At 47.4% G+C, this 21,898-nt stretch overlaps 1 protein-coding gene across 1 annotated transcript in view; it reads right to left on the bottom strand.

Moving 5' to 3' along the window:
• Positions 1–21,898, bottom strand: part of ANKLE2 (ankyrin repeat and LEM domain containing 2) — a 496,889-nt gene that overhangs the window by 2,956 nt on the left and 472,035 nt on the right. The window contains exons 11-12 of the mRNA XM_069620011.1: positions 14,443–15,187; positions 13,630–13,761 (exon numbers count right to left, since the gene is read on the bottom strand). Of these exons, the coding sequence (XP_069476112.1) occupies positions 13,630–13,761; positions 14,443–15,187 (877 nt within the window). The remainder of the gene's footprint in view (positions 1–13,629; positions 13,762–14,442; positions 15,188–21,898) is intronic.

The following is a 21,898-nucleotide window of genomic DNA, read 5'->3' as shown; positions in this document are numbered from 1 at the left end:
CGTCCAAAAGGTAGTCCAAGGAGTTTACAAGTAAAATTATTTTCCAGCTTTTGGGGGGCTTTCAGAACAAGTGTTCCCAAAGCCAGTAGGTTGTAAAAGAACCAAGTGTGGGTACCAGTAAGTATAGTTCTAACTTTTTCACCCGGGCTCAGATTGTTCCCTCAGACTTGGCAGGTCATTGAAGGATTGACAGGTCAGTTTTGCCACCGTTGGTTCCAGTCGCAGAAGCTCTGCAGGTGCAACAAGAGTTCCGGTGGCTTACAGGAGATGTATGCAAGCTCTTCTCGTGGAACAATGCAGCAGGCACTGATGAGGGACTCTTCTGGATCATAGACTAGATGCAGGAAAGCCAGTTTCAGTGATTGTCACAGATCCTGCAGTTGAAGACCGCCTTTTATCTCCAGACCTGTGGATGCTGGAATGCTATAATCGTGCAGGAAGGCAAGTTACAGGAGAAGCTGAAGACCCTTGAAGTTCTGGGTCAAGATTCAGAATGGCAATGCTTCTACTGCGGTAGCCCAAACAGTTGTCAGTCCACTGGATGGCCCTGGAACGCTTCCAAAGACTCCAAACTACAGAACACAGACAACGTCGAGAATGGTTGTTCTCACCACTCCAAATTATTGAAGCATCAATGAGGGTCGTCTAAGATCAGTAACCAGACAGGGCTCCAGCAAGACTGCAGAAAAAGTTGGCTACTAGGCCTTCTCGGGTTTGGTCCACGGGCCTTCCGATGTCTTAACAGCTATGCAGGATACTTTAATCCTCGTCAGGTTTCTGGGGAGTGGCTGCAGGACTCTTATCGTAAAGTCGAGAGGATCACAGAAACTCAGCCCAACCAATGGAACATCTGCCACACCGCTCCGCTCACCAGAGAAGCGGTTTAATCAGGGACCACTATTTGTGGATTCGGACCAGCCAGTCCCAACCCATTTCCAGGCTTGCAAAACACACGGCCTGCACTAGCCAGTGAAAACGTTTCCCCAAGCAAATGCTTGACCATAAAACGAGTTTCCCGTCCTGGCAAGGCTAAAGGACAAAATGGCCAAAGAAACTAAAAACCTAGTGGCATGGCCATGTTAGGACACTAGCCACAGTTCGTAGCAAAAGGCAGTAAATGTGAGTGACCGAAATAAAAGCACATTAAAATTAGTGAAAAAGCAACTAGTGACACCACAGCTTATCTTTTGGCACATTTAAAAGTAACCAAAAATCCTGTGTGTAGGTCTAGGGTAATGCAAACACGTTTACTCATTGCACTGCACTGGAAGATGCATTGTGCAATATGAAAAAGTTAACCAAATAGATACGATATGATATATGACATTTATAGCGCGACTATACACAAGTGTTTGAAGGCGCGACTAGGCAGGAGAGGGGCACAACGATCTTACTACACCAAGTGACATTGCGATCACGCAAGGGGAGTGGGAAGGCGAAAAGTGCCAGGGGAAATGGAGGAGGAGCAAGTGCAGGACATAGGATCAAGACATAGAAAACAAAAGTGCTGCCAGCGGGTGGCAGTGCAGGGGTTAAGGGAGTCAGATAAGTGCAGGTAGGGGGACTGTAGGGTTGCAGATACAGCCCAAAGTGCAGGGTTGCCAAGAGGCAGTGCAGGTGTGCAACTGGGAGGGCAAGGACCTGGGCCCATGGTTCAGAGGATAGCCAGGTAACCAGTGCAATATCAGACAGGAGATCAGCAGGGGAAGAGGCAGAAAGAAGACAGAAGCAAAGAGGAAGTCTTGAAAGTCTTGAAGTGCTTCTGGAACCGGGGATGGTTCTCCTCTGTTTCAGAGAGGCAGGGAGGCTGTTCCAGAGGGAGGCGCCAGTGGAAGAGGGAGCTCTGCCCCCCAGTCATTGCTTGGAAAAGCAACTGACCCTCAAGGAGTTGGAGGAGCGCAGAGCTTGACAAGGAAGATACTTCCGAGGAGAAAGCTGAAGATAATTTGGTCCCAAGCCCCAGAAGGCCTTGTGGACAATGTAAAGGGCCTTTAACTTGACCCTAGCAGCCACTGGGAGCCAACAAAGATTTCAGTGCTGGAGAGGTACAGTCCCTGGGCTTGAGGCCAAGGACAAGTCACACAGTCCTGTTCTGGATGAGTGGCAGAGGACGGCAGATTTAAAAAGAGGCTGTTTCAGTAGTCAAGCGTGGAGAGAACCAGAGCTCTGGAGACAGTGAGCTTCTGGGGGAAGGAGAGGAAAGGAAGAATACCTCTGAGGAGGTGCAGTTGGTAATTTGACTTCTTAGAGACGTCGGAAATGTGAGGAGAGAAGGAGAGTGTGGAGTCTACGATAACCCAGAGGATCTTAGCCTGACAGGCGGGAGCGGGAAGAGAGCCAAGGGGGGCTGGCCAGAGAGTGGCGGGAAAGGGGTGCAGGTGCGCCGATGAGGAGGATCTCCATATTACTGGCATTCAGGCAGAGCTCATTGGCGGCACACCACTCCTAGATTGCCAACTGACAATCCGGGATGAGAGAAGGAGCGGAAGCGGCAGAAGGGAGTGTGAAAGCAAGCTGGTTGTTGAGCACATAGTACTGGAAGTTGAAGCAAAGCGCAGCAACGCAGTGGGCAAGAGGTGTCAGGTATTGGTTGAACAACCAGGGAGAAAGGTTAGACCACGGCGGGGGGCAGGGGTGGGGGTGGGTGGAACACCACAGGTGGGGAGAGGGATAGAGGAGAGTAATGACCCAAGTTGGACCTGGGAGGGTTGGTCAGAGAGCAAAGAAGTCAGCCGGGCCAGAGTCTGATCAGCGATAACCAGGTTATCACAGAGCCGATTGAGCAGGATGGCATGGTTGACCATGTCAAAGGCAGAAGAGAGATCAAGTAGGATGAGGACAGAGGGGAGATTAGCATCAAGGTTAGAGGAGCAGTTCTTCGCGGATGTTCAGGAGAGCAGTTTCCGTACTTCTGGCTGCTCTGAAGCCAGACTGATGGCCATGGAGACAACCAACAACAGATTCAGTGTGAAGATTAAGCTGGGAGATAGCCAGCTTTTCCAGGAGTTTGCCCAGGAAAGGAGTGATCGAGATCGGGCAATAATTAGCAAGAAGGGAGGGGTCGGTTGAGGGTTACTTGAGAAAGGGGTGCACAGGAGTGCTTCAGGGGGAGATGGGGAAGGTTCCAGAAGTGGTTGTAGAAGTTGGCCAAAGCTGGAGCGAGGGTGTCAATGTGGCCCTTGATGGTTTTGGAAGAACAAGGAAGAACCCGTTTAGATGAGGTTTTCATAGATCGGACATGTCTAGAAACCTTGTCAGGGGAGAAGAGAAGAAAGGCAGAGAAGGGAGGGGGTGTGGCTGCAGGGGGGCCAGAGCAAGAGGAGAGAGTGGAAGGATGTCCTTGGTTTTAGAGATGAAGTGAGAAGCCAGGGTCGTACAGAGGGCCTGGGAAGGGACAGGTGAGGTAGAGACTGCAGCAGTATTGGCCAGCTCCTTGCAGATTTTAAAGAATTCAGCATAGTTGCAAGATGCCACAGAAACGCAGGCTTGGATGGGAGCTCTCTTAGTGAGGACAGAGTCGGTATTGCCTTTGGAGCAGGCGGCAGGTCAGTTTGTCTGTGGATGTACAGGATTGTTAGGAACAATTCTCATAAATGTGCTTATTCCTCTCTTTTGCTAAACTTTTTACTTACACAAGACTCTAGCCCATTGACTTTGGCCTGCTATTGCATTGGAACAACTCCTCTGGTGAACTCAAACTATTTGCACTGTAAGAATAATTCTACTATTCGTTTTATTACCTTATGCCATTTTGCTTCCACTTCAAATGCTTTGAATGCCATTTTGCTCCTCCTTCAAAGTAGTTTAAATGCCTCAGAACCAGACAGTGGGAAGTATTCTAGTATTTTTTTGTGTGATATTGATTGCCTTTTAATGAATGTTTTCTAACTGACAAATTAATATGTGTTTTACCAAGGAACCTTGAGTATAAGAGCCTATTTGAATACTTGTGTTTGTAGACCTGTGTGTAACATCATTACAGCTCACATTCCCTCTTGAGATAAGCCTGGCTACTCAGCTCGCTACCAAAAACTGTGTGGTACAGACTTATACCAAAGATTGGTTTTGCTTACACCTGTAGTCAGTTGTGTGTAGTGGTCCCAGAGGGTACTGCATGCAAACTTTGCCCAACAAGGATCCCAACCATTTCCTCTCAGCCACCCTACATTTGCGTTTAAGGGTGACAAGGTCAGAGTCGTACCAGGAGGTGCACATGATTTTGGGCTGCATGTGGTTCCTCATGACAGGGGCACGTACATCGAGAGAATCCGAGATAGAGTGGAGCATGGAAAGGGCAGTGGCAGGGTGCAAGTCAGCCAGAGATGCAGGAGGGAGAGAAAAAGATGCGGCGAAAGCCTCAATTGACTCACGCTTCATGGGTCGAATGACTGATGGCCTGAGGGGTAGAGAGATGAGGAGAAAGTGGTCACTCCAGGACAGAGGAGTGGTGAGAGGGGGAGGTCTGAGGAGATCAGAACATCAAGAGTGTGCCCTGCAGAGTGAGTCAGGCCAGAAGGAAGAAGAGGGGGCGAGTTGCACAGGTCGGGAAAGAGTCCCGTGGTAGGACAGGAAGCAAGAGATAAGGGGGGTAAAAGGGAACCCTCTTTTTTGTTGAAGGGGGGGCCTGACTCTGGAGGGTAGATTAGCACAAGGGACGAAAAGAGTGTCAAAGACTACCCCTGTTCAGGGATGCATTGGAGCTAGGTACGGAATGCCGCAAGAGCTAGGTTTACCAAATACTAGCCAAAGAAAAGGTCACAGAAGAGGGATGGTGAATCCGTGGAAAAGAAGACTTTAATATTAGACATCTAAAAAAATGCAGGCCTGTAACTCAACACAAGGCCTTAAAAACATGAGCATAAACCAAGAGAAAAAGGTACAATTACACAGTTAGCTACACATTTTTGTGAGGGTTAGTAGCAGAATCGTTTGTGCACTTTCAGGTACTACTCCGTAGTAGTCTACTACTGACTAGTACATGAAAGTGCACCAGTAGTAGTGGTCTACTACTGACTAGTACATGAAAGTGCACCAGTAGTAGTTGTAATTACTCCAGAGCCACTTTGGAACTAGCTCTATCGCTCTGTTAACATGGTTTGAACTTCCAGCAGCAGCTGAGGGACGTGGTTTTCCTGTCAGGCCACCAGTGGTATTTGGGGACACTTTCATTGGAACTCGGTCGGTGGAGATTGTCTTCCACATGCTGACGAAGTTCGCCAGACAACCTCCCACTGGGGTGCACGGGTGGGTGCCAGACATCCTGGCCGGTTCATTCTTGCTTGAAGGTCGATGGGCTGCATTGTGGTCCCTGGCGACAACAGTGTCCTCCTCTGAAAGCCTAGGAGTGGCCCCTGTTGGTTTGCTGGACCGAGCAGTGGGAGGGTTGGCGGCAAGAAGGAGCCCCTGGCTGCAACCCTTCAAAGATCAGGGAGACTTGCCCCCCTGAAGACTGCCCAGGGCACAAGCCGCCTCAGTGTCCGCCTTGAGGCTTGTAGGGACTCATTACAGCCTTCCCAAAAAGAATGTCTGGACCTCCTGTTGAAAGTTGGCGGCCTTGAGCCAGCCACGGCGGCGAAGGCAAACGCCACAGCCCAACTGGTGGAAACCTGCGTCCGCGATATCTGTGCCACCGTGATGGCGTCGTCGGATGCCACGTTGCACTCTTGTAGAATCTCCAATGCCTTTGACCTCTTACCGTCAGGGAGGAAGTACAGCAGAGGTGCGAGCTTGAACGACAGCTCCCGGTCATATCACGCTACGATATCAAGAGTTTTGGCGGCCTTTATGGTCGTCGCTGCAGAGTAGATAACTCGCCTTCACATCCCATACAATTTCTTCCACTCGTTGTCAGGAGGGGTGGACGCTGCCTAAGACGTAGAGCTTGATGACTTCTTGGCCGCTGCAGAAACCACCAAGTCAGGCAACGGTTGGACCCGCAAGACCCAGAGCTCAGTGATTAGTTGTTGGAGAAAGACAGTTCAGAAATTAAAATTAAACTGATTTTTTCTTTACTGAGGATTACCAGCTTGATGAGGGGGGAATATTCATGAGCATGTGAATCCATGCCAGACCCCATGCTGGAGAACTAGAATTACAGGGGGAGGGGACTGATGGGGGAGAAGGGATGGTATCGGGAGAAGTGCAGGAAAAAGGAGGTGCCCGAGGGGCTGGGCAAGTGCTAGGGTAGCCAAGGAGGGCAAGTGCCTGGGGGAAAACCAGAGGTGTTGGGGGGGTGGTGGGAGAAGGGGTTTCAAATAGTGCGGGGAGTGGACCAGACTGTAAAGTAATGAGTATACACTCCCTCTCAAACTCAATGTAGTGGCAGTAGATCTTGCCCCCCCCCTCCCCCCGCTCCACCTCAACCCAAATGTCAATAACTTATTAGGTTGATCAATGCTTTCAAATGTTACAGAAATCAGAAATGTAGTGCCTTCTAGGAAAGCGCTTTAAAGGACGATCCATGTTTATGAAGTCAGAAAGTTATATGCAGTAGAGAATGTGTATGTTATGATACATTATCAAAGAATCCAGATTCAAATCGGACCCGGTATCAAAATATGACCAGAAGTAGGGTGATCCACCATTTTGTGATAGGTCAGGCATTTTGGAATGTGGACAGCCATTTTGGGTTTGAGACAGGGTCATGCACTTTAAAATGGATGCTGGCCATATAAATAAGAACGGCTGCAGCACCATGCTGAAATGAAGAATTACCTCATGGTAGTTCAGTAGTTCAGGACATTGTGTCTGGGCTCCCATCTCCGATCTTGACAGTGACGAGCCATGGGAGCGAGGTAGCAGTCAAGGGAAGATAGTGGGTGTTGCATTCAGCAGGTTTAATTAGCAGAGAGGATACAGCTGATGCACATATGTGGGCTTCTGAGACAGGAAACCACAATGCTGTTGCTAAAACTGTCTCAGGACTAACGTCAGTAATGTCCCATTTTAAAAGGTCAGGTACAGCACACACAATTTAATCAGTTACATGTAAGTATGACATGGGAGCTTTTGTGAATTGGCAGCGAAGTCACCCAACCCTGGAGGAGGAAGGGGCTTGTCTTTAAGTGCCTGAACCAATGAGAGTTGTGCATCATAGACAGGGAGCAGAGCCAACCAAGAAGGGTATATAAGGAGGGACATTTTATAACTTTTAGGAGAGTCCCAGAGATGTTTCTGATGATGTATCCTGTGTCTTGCCTGCTGGAAGAAATAAACTCGATGACTTTTTGAAACCAGTCTGAGTGTCCTGATGTGCTCCAGAGCGTCTTCCTGACCCCAGAGAGTGGGGGTGGTGGGACCCTCCTGAACAAGACTTGTTCAGGAGAGTAGCCTACAAGAGTAGGCTAGTCAGGGTAGGGTGCCCATAGGCAAGTGCTGGTGAAGGGGGGGGGGGGGGGGGGGGGGGGAAGACTGGTCGAGGGAGGGCCTAGCCCCGGTAAGGGACCAGGCAATCAGTTGCAGCGTCAGGTGGAGACAAGCAAGGGTGGGGGAGAGGAAAGGAGGAGAGAAGGAAGGATTTGAGAAGCTTAACATAAGGATGTCCGACTCAAGTTGGAAAGTGGCAGAGTGGCTGTTCCAGAGGGCACCTTCTGCCAAAGACAGATCCAACGCCCGCTCTGCTTGGAGAAACGTCTGAGCTGCAGAGAGTTGGAGCTAGAGGACTGAAAGACTAACAGGGAGGTATTTGGGGGAGGGGTGGGGGGGGCGGGAGTGGAGATAGTTGGATGTAGCGAGGTTCCAAGCACCAGAAAGCCCTGTGGATGCTGCATAGGGTCTTGAATCTGATCCCTGCAACCACCGGGAGCCAATTGAGAGATTTTAGGGCTGGAGAGATGTGGCCCCTGGGCTTGAGGCCAAGGATGCGTTTTGAAGTCCTTTTCTGGATTAGTTGAAGAGGGTGGAGGGAGGAAAGAGGAAGATTAAGAGGCTGTTGCAGTAATCCAGCCAGGTGAGAACCAGAGCTCTGGAGACATTGAGTTTCTGGGGGAATGGGAGGAAAGGGAGAATGTCTGAGGAGGTGAAAGTGAATGTAGGCCTTCTTGGCAAGGTCAGATATGAGGTGCGAAGAAGAGGAGTCGGAGAGGACACCCATGTTTTTAGCTTCACACAAAGGATAGGGGGCCCAGAGATGGCGGCCAGAGAGCCATCAGTCTTATTGGCATTAAGGCAGAGATCATTAGAAGCACACCATGCCTAAAAAGCAGTCAGGAATGAGAGAGGAGGAAGAGGAAGGAAGCTTAAAGGAGAACTGTGTCAGAATAGCACTGGAAAGGAAGAGGGAAGGTGGCGATCAAGTGGGCCAGAGGGGCAAGGTAAATGTTGAAAAGATAGGATAGTGCCCTGAGGGACGCTGCAAGTAGAGAGTGAGGTAGAGGAGAGACGGGCCCAGTTGCACTTGGTGACTCCCCTTCTCGCATCCCACCACCATCTCCGGGTACTGCTCGCTAGTCTATGCACAGCATGTGATTCCAAGCAGATTGACAAGCATCAGAAGACATGCATTACTTACCGTAAAAGCATTTCTGATGATTTTATCTGTTTAGATTCACATGCGCCCACCCTTCCTCCCCGCTCCTATATGTAAGGAACATAAACATCGTACTACTTCTGTTTTTCTGTACTCACTCACGATGGTCATAAGGCTCTCTCACGGCAGAAAAAATACAATCGGAGTGACCTCGACACGTGAGGGACTTTGGGTACACTACACGTCACGTTGGGGATAGTGTTACAGGCATGTCGATGTCCCTTAATATAGATATTAATAGATATGTTTGTTTGGAGTGAACTGTTTGAATTACAATGGAATTAAATTGGATTTTTTATTGTAAAATAATGAAATGTTTTACGAATTAAATTAGTCTGAATGAATGATGTTAGGATGTCTTTGAAAATTTTTAATTAAATAAGATTTTGATATTTTTCTATTTAAATCAGATTAAAATAAAATAATGATTTAATATCACCTCCTGTCTCACTTGCATCAGTTTTTCCTTCATTACACTGGTACCACCTTTTGTTTCATGTGATGGCCTTACCTCAAGGTGCCAGTGGTTGATGAGGTTCCCACCTTTGGGTTAGTTTATCTCAAGAGGGGTCAATGTGAGCTGTAGGGGAGTTACACAGATTAACAGTGACAAGTATTCAAATAAACTTACACACGAGGTTTCTTGAATAAACAATTATTAATTTCAGTCAGTTAGGGTAAGCCTTCTTCAGAAGGGAGCAATATAACTAACCCTCAAATATACTTCACAAAATACAAACTATTAATATCTCTAAAGCAGGGAGTACCCTTTTGGGATGGCCCACAAACATAACCTACACCCTCAGGTGACTTCCTTAGCTAGGGTGCTGGGGACATTAATATATCACTATAGCATTTAGAATCACTTAGGAGTAAGCCAAAGGAAAAGGTTATTTTAACATATAAGAAAACAAATATTCTTAAGCAGGCAAATGATATGGCATTTATAATGCGCCTGTACACAAGTTTTTCAAGGCGTGATGAGGCAGGGGAGGGGGAACAGAGGGAAGACGAGATAATGATCCTACTAGGCCAGGAGTCATTCAGATCGCGCAAGTGCATGGGAAGGGAGGTGTGGGGGACAGTGCAGTACATGGGATAAATAGATGAAATAAACAATAAGTAGAAGTACGGCCAGCTGGTGGCAAGGGTAAGTGCAGACATCAGGAGTCTGGTGCTGGTAGTGGGACTGTAGGGATATAGAAACAGTCCAAGTGCGGGGGTTGCCAGGAAGGCAGGGGAGAGGTGGAGAAAAAGCAGAAGCAAAGAAAGGTCTTGAGGTGCTTCCGGAACCGGAGATGATTCTCCTCAAGTTTCAAAGAGGCAGGGAGGCTGTTCCAGAGGGAGGCCCCAGCCGAAGAAAGATCTACCACTAACTTGTTGCTTGGAGAAGCGATTGACTGGGGGATTTGGAGGCGGATGAACGGAGAGCTTAAGAAGGTAGATATTTAGGAAGAGAGTTGAAGGTATTGAGGCCCCAAGCCCCAGAAGGCCTTGTGGACAATGTAGAGGGTTTTGAACTTAATGAACCAGCCAGTGCAGGGATTTCAGTCCTGGAGGGATACCATCTCTGGGCTTGAGACCAAGGGCAAGTCTCGCAGTCCTGTTCTGGATGAGTTTCGGAGAGTAGAAGCAGGCAGCTTTAGAAAGAGGCTGTTGCAATAGTCCAGCCTAGAGAAAACCAGAGCTCTGGAGACAGCAAGCTTCTGGGGGGAAGAAGAGTACTTTCAGATCCCCAATAAGAGTCATTCAGTTAAAACATCCCAAGCCAAAGTCAATAGGCAAGAATATGTATGGACTGGAGCACTTCTTTGAAGGTTAGTAGAAAAGTCTTTGCACAATGTTTCAGAAGTCTGAAGAACAGATGAATCAAAGTAGGGCTACACGCTGTTAGACTTGTGAGTAGGAGAGGATGCAAGCAACTCTACAGCAAGAGTTAAGTTCTTAGACTTTGTACAGTATCTTTGAAATGAAAAAAAGATGCAGCAGATGACTCCTGTTCCTGTGCAGCTCTGCAGACCTCACTGTTCCTGGGCCACAATCGTGGTGACAAGAGAGGACGTCGGGGGACTCCTACACTGGGATGGTCAAAACTTGCAAACAGCAAACTTCACTTTCAGTGGCTGTTCAGTGTTTCAGCTCCTCGCGTCTACCGCAAACAAGAACACTGCGGTTCCTGGCTGTCAAGAAGGCCTTCCCTTGCTTCTGGGGTCCCGCAGTCTCTTGAGGGGACTCGGGCTCAGTCAGTCCTGCTTCCTGGGAGTCCAGAGGATCTTCCTAAACTCTTCTTCCAAGCCAAAAGACTAATCTATCCCTTTTCTTTCCAGCCTAGCTGCCAGTCACCCAGCAGGGTGGCTGTCCTTGCCAGACAGTCAGCCAGCCAATCACAGAGTGCATTTGGGTCTCCTAGGAGACCAAGCACAGGGAGTTTCAGGCACCTCCCCCACTTCCTGCCTACCCCAGAGACCCTGGAGCCAGAGGCGGGCTTCACTTGTGAATCCCGGCAAAGAGAACAAAGGGACCAAACCGGGTTTGGCATGCAGAGTAAATCTCAAGGAGGACCTTTCGGCAGTGCTTTACTGCAGCTGCAAACGCAGCCCACGGTAAATGCACACCACAGTAGTTAAAAGTAAACCACTGCCACCAGCCATTCAGTGAGCAAAGGGTGACAAAAATGTTAGATGAGAAGTTTAGACAAAAGGGGATCCTGGGTGACCCCTCAGCACCCTTTGTCTAGTTTCTCATGTAACATTTTTATGTTACCCTTTCTACAATTATTGGCTGGTGTCAGTGGCTTACTTTTTACTACCATTTGTGTTTTTACTGCGGGCTGCTTTTGCAACTGCAGGTGCCTATTGTGTCAAAAAGGTTTTGTTGGAAAGGTCCTTGAGATTTACTCTGCGCGCCAAACCAGGTTTGGTCCCTTTGTTCGTTTTGTCTTTGGCGGGACTCACGAGTGAAGCCCGCCTCTGGCTCCTGTATGTCGGGGAGGAACTGGGGGCCGAGCCCAAAACTCCCTGTGCTTAATCCCCTTAGTTACAGGAATAAAACCAAAAGGCGATTTGCCGGCTGTTCGGCAAGGACAGCCACCCTGCTGGCCGATTGACAGCTAGGCTGGAATGAATGGGAGAAACCTGCAAAAAAGGTGAGGCATTTGGCTTTGAAGGCAGAGTCGACCACTGGATGAAGGAATCTGAAGAAGAACTTGGAAGAGACGCCTGCTGCAACTCCTGGACCGTTGCTTTTCCCAGTGAAGCCCAGCTTCTGTGCTGAAACTCCAAATTCGTTTCGACTAAAAGAAGCCCTGCAAGGACGACTTCTCCCCTTGAGTTGGTGAGACCAATCAACTCCAAAGTGAACTCGTTTTGACATCCTCTCGAAGCTGGCTGTACTTCCACTGCTGGAACCGAAGTGCCAGGGAAAGGAACACGAAACTGAGTGGATCGCTTTTAAGTCGGACCCGAGCACTAGGAAGATCGTCCGGACTTCCCTGAAGCAGGACTGACCAAGCCTGAGCCACAACAGAGTGCTGGACCCCAGATGTGAGGAAAGTGAAGTGGTAGCCGAGAACCACAGTGTTGCTATTTGCTGCCGAAGTGCCACGGAATTGAAGTTTGGCCATTGCTGCCGCTGACCTTCCCATTGCAGTGCAGGAGTCTCCAGCCGTCCTCCCTCATCCCATGACTGAGGCCCAGGAACACCAGGACCTGCAGAGCTGTACAAGATAAGAAGCCAGCTGGAACCATTTCTTCTAACCAAAGGTACTGTAAAGTCTAAGAACTTACCTCTTGTGGTGTAACCTTACTTGCTCTCAGTTGAGACTTGTCTATGTTAACCTTGCAGAGTTGCTTGCATCTTTGCCCCTCACAAGCCTCCCAGCTTGTGGCCCCTCAAGTGAACCTTATTTCTACAAACATTTCTAAAAACATTGTGCAAGACATTTACTTACCTGCAAAGAAGATCTTAAGCTCCCCTAGACTTTGCTCAACTAACATTGGCTGTCCTGGCTCCCGGAGAGGCTTCTACCTCTGACTGTTTTACCCTTCCTTCGGGAAAGGGTTAATTTATTTGACATTGGAAGGTTTTAAAAAGTACTTACATGTTTATGATTTGTTTGTTAACCTTTGTTTTATTCCCATATCTAACCTTTGCACTAAACTCAGTATTGCTCCAAACATACCAGTGATAAATCAGTGTCCTAGCACCGGAGGGTTTAGGAAGTTGTGTGCCATCCCCAATGGGTATCATCTGATTTAGAGAAAATAAGTGTGTTTTGAAATGTATTGTAAGTGTTACATGTTTTGCTCAGTTCTGAAGAAGGCTTATATAACAGACTTAAATTAATAATGGTTTAATCAAGAAACCTTGAGTGTAAGTTTTTATTTGAATAACTGTCACTGTGAAACTCTTATAACTGTACTGCTCACATTGACCCCTGCTGAGATAAGCCTGGCTGCTCAGCCACACTACCAACATGTCTAGTACAGACATATACCAGAGGTTGGGTTTCTACTGCCAGGTGGTCATGGTTGCTGTAGTGCACCTAAAGGGCACTGCACACAATCTTGTTTAACAATGACCTAATAAAGGATTTCCTGACTTGACAAGGTAGGAAGAAGGCCAAACCACAAGCGAAAACCTCATGGCAATGCCATTTCAGGACACTAGCCACGCTTGGAAGCTATAATGTGGTAAACGTGAATGTGCACTAAAATAATGCGAAAGGCATACAAATGTATCTGCTGCCACCAACTGTCTTTAGGCTCATAAAAGTAACCAAAAATCACAAGTGTAAAAAGCTATCGTGATACAAAAGTATCTCCATTGCACAGCATTTAGAAATGTGTGCAATGTTAAGTCGTCACAAAATGAAAAAGGGAAACAGTTTGCCAGTACTGAGAGTCAGAAGGACTGATCTGTTCACCCACAACAAATGAGCAAAAGGCAAGGAAAGTTCCCTTTAAAAGTTAGAACAGGTTCAAAAACAGTGCAGAAAGCTTTGTGGTCCATAGAAACTAAGGAGGCAAAGTTGCAAAAAGAGAAATCTTTCCTAACAGCTAACAAGCAAAATGTGCAGAAATGAGTTTAAATTATGGTGGTACCTTTGCCGGTCTGCTGCAGCATAGGTCTGGACAGTCTTCCACCACTTGTAAAGAGCAGGGTACTTTTGCATGTCGATATCAACTAACTGCAACGCAGTCAAAACATCATTGTCCAACTTGGATGGCTCCGCCCTGTAAATACAAACATCAAAACAATGAATCGCAGTCTTTTCAGACACAAGGTGGGGATTCTGCCTGACAGGTTATATACTAGGCAGTGCAATTAACAAGGGGTTAAGACACAGGCTTGCATACTTAAAAGTTCAGCCATTTCTGTGTTATCAGTGTGAAACAGCGGCAAAGCTCTGGAACCACATATGTAGAAAAAATCAGAAAAGACCTATACAAGATTTGGTTAAACATGAACAGCCAATCACTTCAGCAACCTCTCTACAGCACCATGAGGCTCCTTCAGCAGAGAAAATGCGATCTAGAAGTCTGCATAACATACTGTAATCCTTCATATACAATTATAAGCAAAACCTTTCATGCCTTAAGTAAAGGACATCAAGTTCCTTTAAACACAGTTGGTCCGAGGTTAGAGAGTGCAGCCAGGATGTGTATTTTATGGAATGCATTTCACAATTTAATAGAAATGTACCTTAAGACAGAGGCACTGAAACCTCCAGTGGCAATAATTCCCTATAGAGACATTGGTTGCCAAAGGTATTAGGCATGGTAGAAAACCTAGCTGAAGCACTCATGCAGCCCAAGGTTGAGATGTTTCATGCAAAATGCAGAATCCCCCCTCCCACACAAAAAAAATGAACTGAATTTGTTTTCAACACATATAAAAGAAAAGTCTTGGCATACCCAAGGAGAAAAGGTCCCATTACGCTCTCAATTCGGGGTGGAGTCTTAGTGATAAACTTGTGCGATTGAGTATCCATTGACCGTTCCATGTTGTATAGGGGCTGGGAACAGTTGCCCTGAAGGCTAACCTCTGGAAGTAATGTCCTTTTGGCTCCTTCCGTCCATATTAATGAATCCCCTGCTGCAGGTAGCTTGGGAAACACATCCTCCACAGAATGAAACCCATCTTCCATGCCTGATGAAATGTTCACTTGGCTTAGACCCAAGGATATGGTTTTCTCATACTGTACTGGCGATGCACTTGCTAATTCAGCAGCTGCGCGTTTTGATTTCTCTGCACTCTTTCTAGCGGCCTCTTGTTCTGCGAAAGTCATTTTTTCAAACTCCACCATAAGATTGGAGACTGGAGAAAGCAAACAATCCTCTTTGCTACGTGTACGCTTCCTATCGCTGGGTGTTACATGTTCATCAACAAGGCTACAGAAACCATTCTTGCTGGCCGAAGTCTCCTTTTCATAATGCCGATTGCACGGTGTGGCCATGTCTAAAATGTTGGCATCATGCTCAATGGAGAGGATATCGCACTCCGAGACGCCAAGGGTCCCTAGGCTGGATTCCTTAGAGGATGCAGGCTGGCTGTTGAGTGCTGCATTTTGACGGTTCTTAATTTCCTCCAAACTCAGGTCATCAACCTCGTCCAGGAAAGCACCAACAGAAATTGAATTGCAACACTTTTTACTCTTCCCTATAATAAATACATAATAAAACACTATTATATGTACACATTATGCCCAGTTTTGCATAAATGTTGCATTAATTTGAAAATCCTCTGGCCATTTCTAACACCCCAAAATGGTTCTTTGAAATATTATAAACATACACCATTTGTTGCATACTGATTGAAAAGAACAAAATGGACTGTGCTAGTAACGTATGACTCTACGTAATAGATTCATACACTATATCCACTATTTTTTGTGATCACAAGGACAAATAGCAGTGAATAGCAATGATAATTACAGAAATTACATACTTTTTCTACTCCATACTGAAGGTGATCATGGTCAATCTAATTGCATGTCTTGAAAAATAGAATAAAGATGCCAAGTAATAAAGATTGTAATGTGCAAAATGAGCGAAACTGATTTTAGCTTTACAATTAAAGTGCATAATTGGAATCGAGTGTTTAAATAGTCAGACGTTGGGGACAGTTTTTCTGAAGTCCAACTAAGGGCTTCATGGAACCATATGTGAGGCAGTACAAAGCTCCACTCTTAGTAAAAAGCTGTACCGCCTGAGAACATTTGTTAGTCTAGACAGCAGCTTGGCTTATTTTAGGAGGGAGAGGTGGTTGTAGCATAAATATGGTCCAAAGAAACACTGAAAGACTATGTATTGTAAAAAATAAATGATTTAAATACAATTAGGCCACGTTAATTCTTGGGGTAACATATGTAAGTAAAACCACTGCAACCAGCCATTCATATGAACACAATTATAAAACCAACTCAATACTTATGGTATATAAACTAAAGTATAACCTTATTAAGAATAGCAATCAGCAGTTCAAGGTGAGGCAAACCTATAACTTTCAGAATGGCATTCAGCTATTCTCTGGGAGAATAACCACAGTTAGTTACTTTTAGAGTACATTTAGTAAATCAAGGGTAGTAACCCTATTGGTTATAACAGTGTTATTCACTTTCAGAATCACTTGGTTTTACAAACTCTGGTTACAAGTATCTCTTACAACCCATGTAACTTTTCTTCTTTCAAAAACGGATGCAGTTACCTGACCAATGCCACTATTAAGAACATAGCTCAAAGGGAGTAACAACCTGTATACTACCTAGAGGCCTAAAGCTACTGAAGAATAGGTATGAATACAGTAACCTATTTTATTAGTGCCTCAGAGCAGATCAGGCAAAGCACAACTCAGTATTACAGTTTTATAAGAGCAGCAGATCTTCAAGGTCAGTATAACATATTGAGGTTTAAACTATTACACTATTTTTTTTAATTTTTTTTATTTTCAAAAACAGTTAATTTTCGCAAAAAAACAATTAGTAAAAGTAACAATGTCTCACATTCATCAAAAAGAATGACATTTACAGAACAAAAACATCATAAATAGTTCAGACCAAAAAATGACCGACCCTAGTGAAACACAATCAACAAAATAACACATAAAAGACAACACAACACACAAAAAACCACACGAAGAACACAAATGGGAAGAATAAAAAAAAAAAATTTCAAAATGGGGGAGAGGGGGGGGGGGACCCCACCAACTGCACCAGGAAAACCATAGCTATCAAAGCAACCCAATCTTCACATCAATCATAAAGAGCCATAAACGGACCCCATGACTTCATATAATCCTCATCTTTATCTTTGTTACGAAATGAAACCTGATCATATTGTGCCAAAATATGCAATTCCATCAGCCATTCATCAACATTAGGTTTTTTCCTCGTTTTCCAAACCCCGAGTATTAACTCAATCGCTACCATTATGGCCCTGTCAATCCAGCAAGAATGTCTCCTAGCTCTACCACCCCTATCTTTACAGGAAATTAAAATTATATTTACTGCCGACCTCCGCAAAGCCACACCAAAACTCAAATCAATCCCATCAATTACTGCTGTCCAAAAACCGGCACTCTCGGGCAATCCCACAGTAAATGCAATAATGTACCCCTATCAACATTACAACACCAACACAAATCATCAGGCTGTAGCCCCAATTTAAACATCTTAACTGGCGTCCAAGACCAACTTCCCAATAACTTTGTCGAATTAAACGTAAAACCAAATCAGGTCCCAAATTCAAATTAACCTTCAGAATATATCTCCAATCTACCTCAGAAATATCATCCTGAACATCATCCGACCAAATTTCTCTCAATCTAGACCATGTACCTTGGAGTTTCTCATCAATAGGCATAAATTGCATATAAGTACGTACACCATATTCCTGACCCTCTAACAGCTTACTAATCTCCGTTTTTTTCCCCAATAGAACCCTCAGCCATTTCCATCCTACTATCATAGTCACTAAAGTCAAGTATCTATTCATCTCACTCCGTCTCAAACCGTACCTATCCTTTAATTCCACAAAACTCAACAACTGGTCCCCATCCATCACATCCGCCAGCCTCAGAATTCCCTTATTTATCCAACTAATCCAATTCAACATTTATTATCAATCTGCAATGCTTCATTAAGCCATATAGAAGCATCAGGACTGAAACCATAACTGAGTCCATTGTCCCTAAACCACGCCCCCATCACCCGTCTAGTAGTTGGAATTAAACTTCAACCTCTTAATTATCCATACTGTATATGGTCCCCAAGTCAAATGGAGCACCAATTACACAATTTCTAAGCATAGGAATAGACGGTTTCATCAATGATGAGTGTGTTCTAGAATTCTAAGGTAAGAATGCCTATGTGCTCTAGAGCAGTTCAGGGAAAGCATAGCCCAGCTATACACACTTTTAGAAAGACAATGGGCCTCATTATGAGGCTGGAGGTAGTCTTGCCGGTTTTACCGGCATGAAAATACAGCACCCGCGAATGGGCAATTACCGGGGTATTCCGGCACCGCCGGACCCGGTAATTGCCTTTTCACGGGTGCCAGCATATCCCCATTCCAGCCCCATATGGCTCAATCGAGATGGCTGTAGCACCGGCACCGTTCAGAACGGTGCCGGTGCTACAGGCTTGCTGTGCTCGCGGGTGCCTTTCATTCCACCAGGGCAGACCTGGCAGCCGCGAGCACAATGAGTTTGCTGGTCCGGTAAGAACGGTACCGGCAAGCATACCGGTACCGTTACCACCAGACCGGCAGCCTCGAATGAGGCCCAATGTATTTCAAGGTATGCAGGTAACCTAGAATACTTTTAAGAAGGGCACTCAGCAATTTATAGATAAGTATGGACTATAAGTATTTTAGAAATGCACTAGGCAGATCCTGGAAAGCAAAACCCAATAATACACTTTAAGAATGACAATAAGTTATTCTAAAGCCTGAGTTTTTTTCTCAGGGGCAGAAGAGGGACCCTAGTGGTCTAGGTGTAGGCAGGTCAAGATAGGGCTCAGATGCAGGAAAGCCCTCGTTCCAATGGATATCTTCAACAAGTATTAGCTTTTGAGTTTGTTTAAAAGTGTTCAGGGACTTCACAGAAGGCTCCCTTATATGCGTATCCTGTATTAGGCCTGGGCGAATGGTATGGGCAAACTCCCGAACACACGAATAACCCACTCAGCATCACAGGATTCACACAAGGCTTAAGGTAAGTATTGCCCAAGCTAACAAAGTACCTTAGGAGAAGAGCTTTTGGGTGGATGTCTTCAGGATGCAGCAGCACAGGACCCGCTCCCAGGATTCTTGGTCTGGAGACTTAAGAAATGGACACTGCGGGGGGAGGGAGGCTTAGCTGCCAAGAAAGATGGCCACCTGAGTCAGGAGCTCCAGCCTCACGTTATCTGGAATTCGAATAAATCTGTGTGCCCTGTAATTACTGATAAACGACACCGAAGAGCTGAGTGACTGTCCGAGCAAAAGATGGCATAATCCTAACAAACTGGGTTGCATGTGCAGAGTTCTGGCCCGTGGGGTGTCCACTGCGAGTCTGAGGCAAGCTTGGTCCTCAGGGCCTCGTGGCGCACCTATGGGGGTGCTGCAGACTGCCCTCCTGCTGCTGGTGGTGTCGGCGCTGTGGGTGACACCCGCCCGGTCCTGTTGGCGCGGTGCTCCCGCAGCATCCTCCTCGAGCCCCCCAGGCCCCGCCTGGGCTCATGGCCTACTGATACCCACTGCGGGTTCGAGCTACACTGAGGGTGCGTTGTGGCCGCAGGCTGGGCTGCGCAGAGGCTCGACCGAGCCCCCCGCCACTGTTGATCAGACCTGCTTCCCTAAGACATGGTGGGTGCCTGCAAGCTGCTCCTGAATGCCCGCCCCCCCTGGCCCCAGCATTCACCAGGCATCGGGCCCATCACGACTCACCCGGTTGGAAAGGGCCCCCAAGACGCATCTGTGCCCGCTGCTCCGGACTTCTCACAGGGGTGCCTGTCTGGGTTTGGGGGGCCTGGCTGGCGTGCCCCGATCATCTGCGGACTGGTTTGGAGTTTGTCAGTCACAGTGCCCTGAACCGTGAGGAGCCACTGTGCCCCCTGCTTAGCCCTGCTGTCCCGGCTCGCGGCCAGTGCGTGCCGACTCCCTGGTGCCTCCAGCACATACTTGTCACCCTCGCCTGGTGCCCCCCGGTGCTCCGCTGTTAGCCGATACCCTGCTAAGATCTAGGCTCGTCTCTTCTGCGGGGCTCTGTGCCTGGGGCGCTTGCCATTGGGACCCTGTTGCTGTGCAGCGGGCGTCTGCTACCTACCCCCGCTCCTCAGGGCATCTGCGGTGGTACTGAGCCACCTGTTTGGGACTGCGGGGTCCCAGTTCTTCTGCGCTTCCAGGCACATCCAACTCCACGTAAGTGAGCCCCCCCTCCACCCCCCTGCGTCACTCCACGTGCCTTCTGGTCCCACACAGCCTTCCTGCTCAGTCGACTGATCGGGAGGCCGGGTCTGGTTCCATCCCGACTCCTGTGCTCCCGGGCCCACTCTTATGAACCACATGTATACACTGAGCCCTGGCCTGGGTAGAGTGGGGGCGCCTTTGTAGGGTCTGAGGCGCCTCCTGATTCCAGCTGCCACTGTGTCCTCTGCATTGTATGCCTGCGCTACCAGCCCTCTGAACACTAACTTGCCGGCTGCCACCAGTTAACTCCCCTGGCATTGTCCACCTCACCAACTTACCAGTGACTTGCGGCCTGGTGATCCTCGGGTCATTTCGGCGCTTGTCTTGCCACCTGCCTCCCGACTCACATGGCTGGTTCTCTCCCTGCTTGGCTCCCCCATCTTACTCGGCTTGCACCCGCTGCTCCAGATAGATCTAGCCGGAGCCTCACCACAACCTCATGCATTGCACTGGCTGCCCTCCGCTTTACGCTTGTGCGCCACCACGAACTAGCCAGAGGTGTGGTAACAACTCACTGTTCTTTCTACAGGCAGGAGAACACTGCCTGTAAGCCTGCTAAGCATCTGCTCAGGGGGGACCCATTGCTAGTTCAGCAACCGATCGTTCCTCTAATCACTTAGGTACCTACATCGCTGTTCTTCAAAACCCCCACTGTCTATATTCCACGGCACCTGGTAACAATTTGTTGAGGATACAGTGTGTTACCATGTGGCACCACATCGCCAAGTCAGTAGCTTTCAACCACCATCCCACATGCCTCAGTCGGGCAGTCCAAACGAACAGGGATAGCATGACTAAGGGTGCTGCATCAAAGAAGGGCCCTATGGATATGCACACCAACACCCCGTCCAAGTCTCCTACCTCTGCTAGTGAACCTCCGGCAGATGGACAGGCCCTGTCATCCTCAACAGCCAGGGACGATCATCTCCTTGCAGGAATGCAGAGCGGGTTCTTGGCGGTGAATGTGAAGCTGGATGACAGTCTCCACCAAAGTTCAAATTGGAAAAGGAAGGGTCTCGCATTACTGGGGTGGAGAGGAGAGTGAGTGTGACTGAGGACCAGGTTGTGAAGCATGGCCGGGACATTACACATCTGCAGCAGGAGTTCAGCAAAATCTGCAACAAATGCAACGTCGCGATCACGCCGTAATAACATTTGAATAGTTGGAATTCCTGAGACGGCCTGCAGAGGCCCGATGTAACCATTTGTGGAAACACTGTCGGGTCATTGTTCGACCCCTCCTTTCTGGTTGAAAGAGTGCACTGAGGTTTGGCCCCTGTTCCCAAGTCCCCCCCTCCGCACTACATTGGCTAAGCTGCTCAACTACCGTGACAGACTTGATCCTATGCATGGCTCGGGAGAAAGGCGCTCTGCGCTACGAATCTTCAGATATTCACATCTATCCTGATTTTGCAGCTAACGTTATCACCAAACGCAAATCATACGATCCTGTTAAACTCCTACAGATGCGGCAGGTGCAGTACACCTTGTTATACCCGGCCAAACTTTGCATACAGCACAGGGGTACAGCACATTTTTTTGAAGATCACAACGAAGCAACAGCCTACATTGAATCCAACATTTCCACACCGTTTCCTGGGCGAGACAGCAGGGGTGGCAGTGGCTCCCCCACGCACAACTCCATGAACGATTGACTCTAGCGCTCTGCTTATTTTACTGTTGGGTCGCACTAAGGGCACAGATTCCTTATATGGTGGGGCTGCTAGCTGCTCGCCAGCCTTTTAAACGAATCCAAGGCAAGCACACAGTGTACCCCATGAGTGTTCAAAATGTTGTTCCACAATGGGGTTTTCATCGTCAAGTTGGGGGCGTTATGGGGTTTTTAGTAGATGCAACTGTTTTGATCATGTTGGTGCCCTGTTTGGTATACTTCCGGGCGTGATTGGCATCCTGTTTGGAATGA

The sequence above is a fragment of the Ambystoma mexicanum genome, chromosome 10 (assembly GCF_040938575.1).
Source record: "Ambystoma mexicanum isolate Mex_15411 chromosome 10, UKY_AmexF1_1, whole genome shotgun sequence".
Lineage (NCBI taxonomy): Eukaryota > Metazoa > Chordata > Amphibia > Caudata > Ambystomatidae > Ambystoma > Ambystoma mexicanum.
Note: the sequence above shows the minus strand (reverse complement) of the source record. Positions and strands in the feature narration are given on the sequence as shown.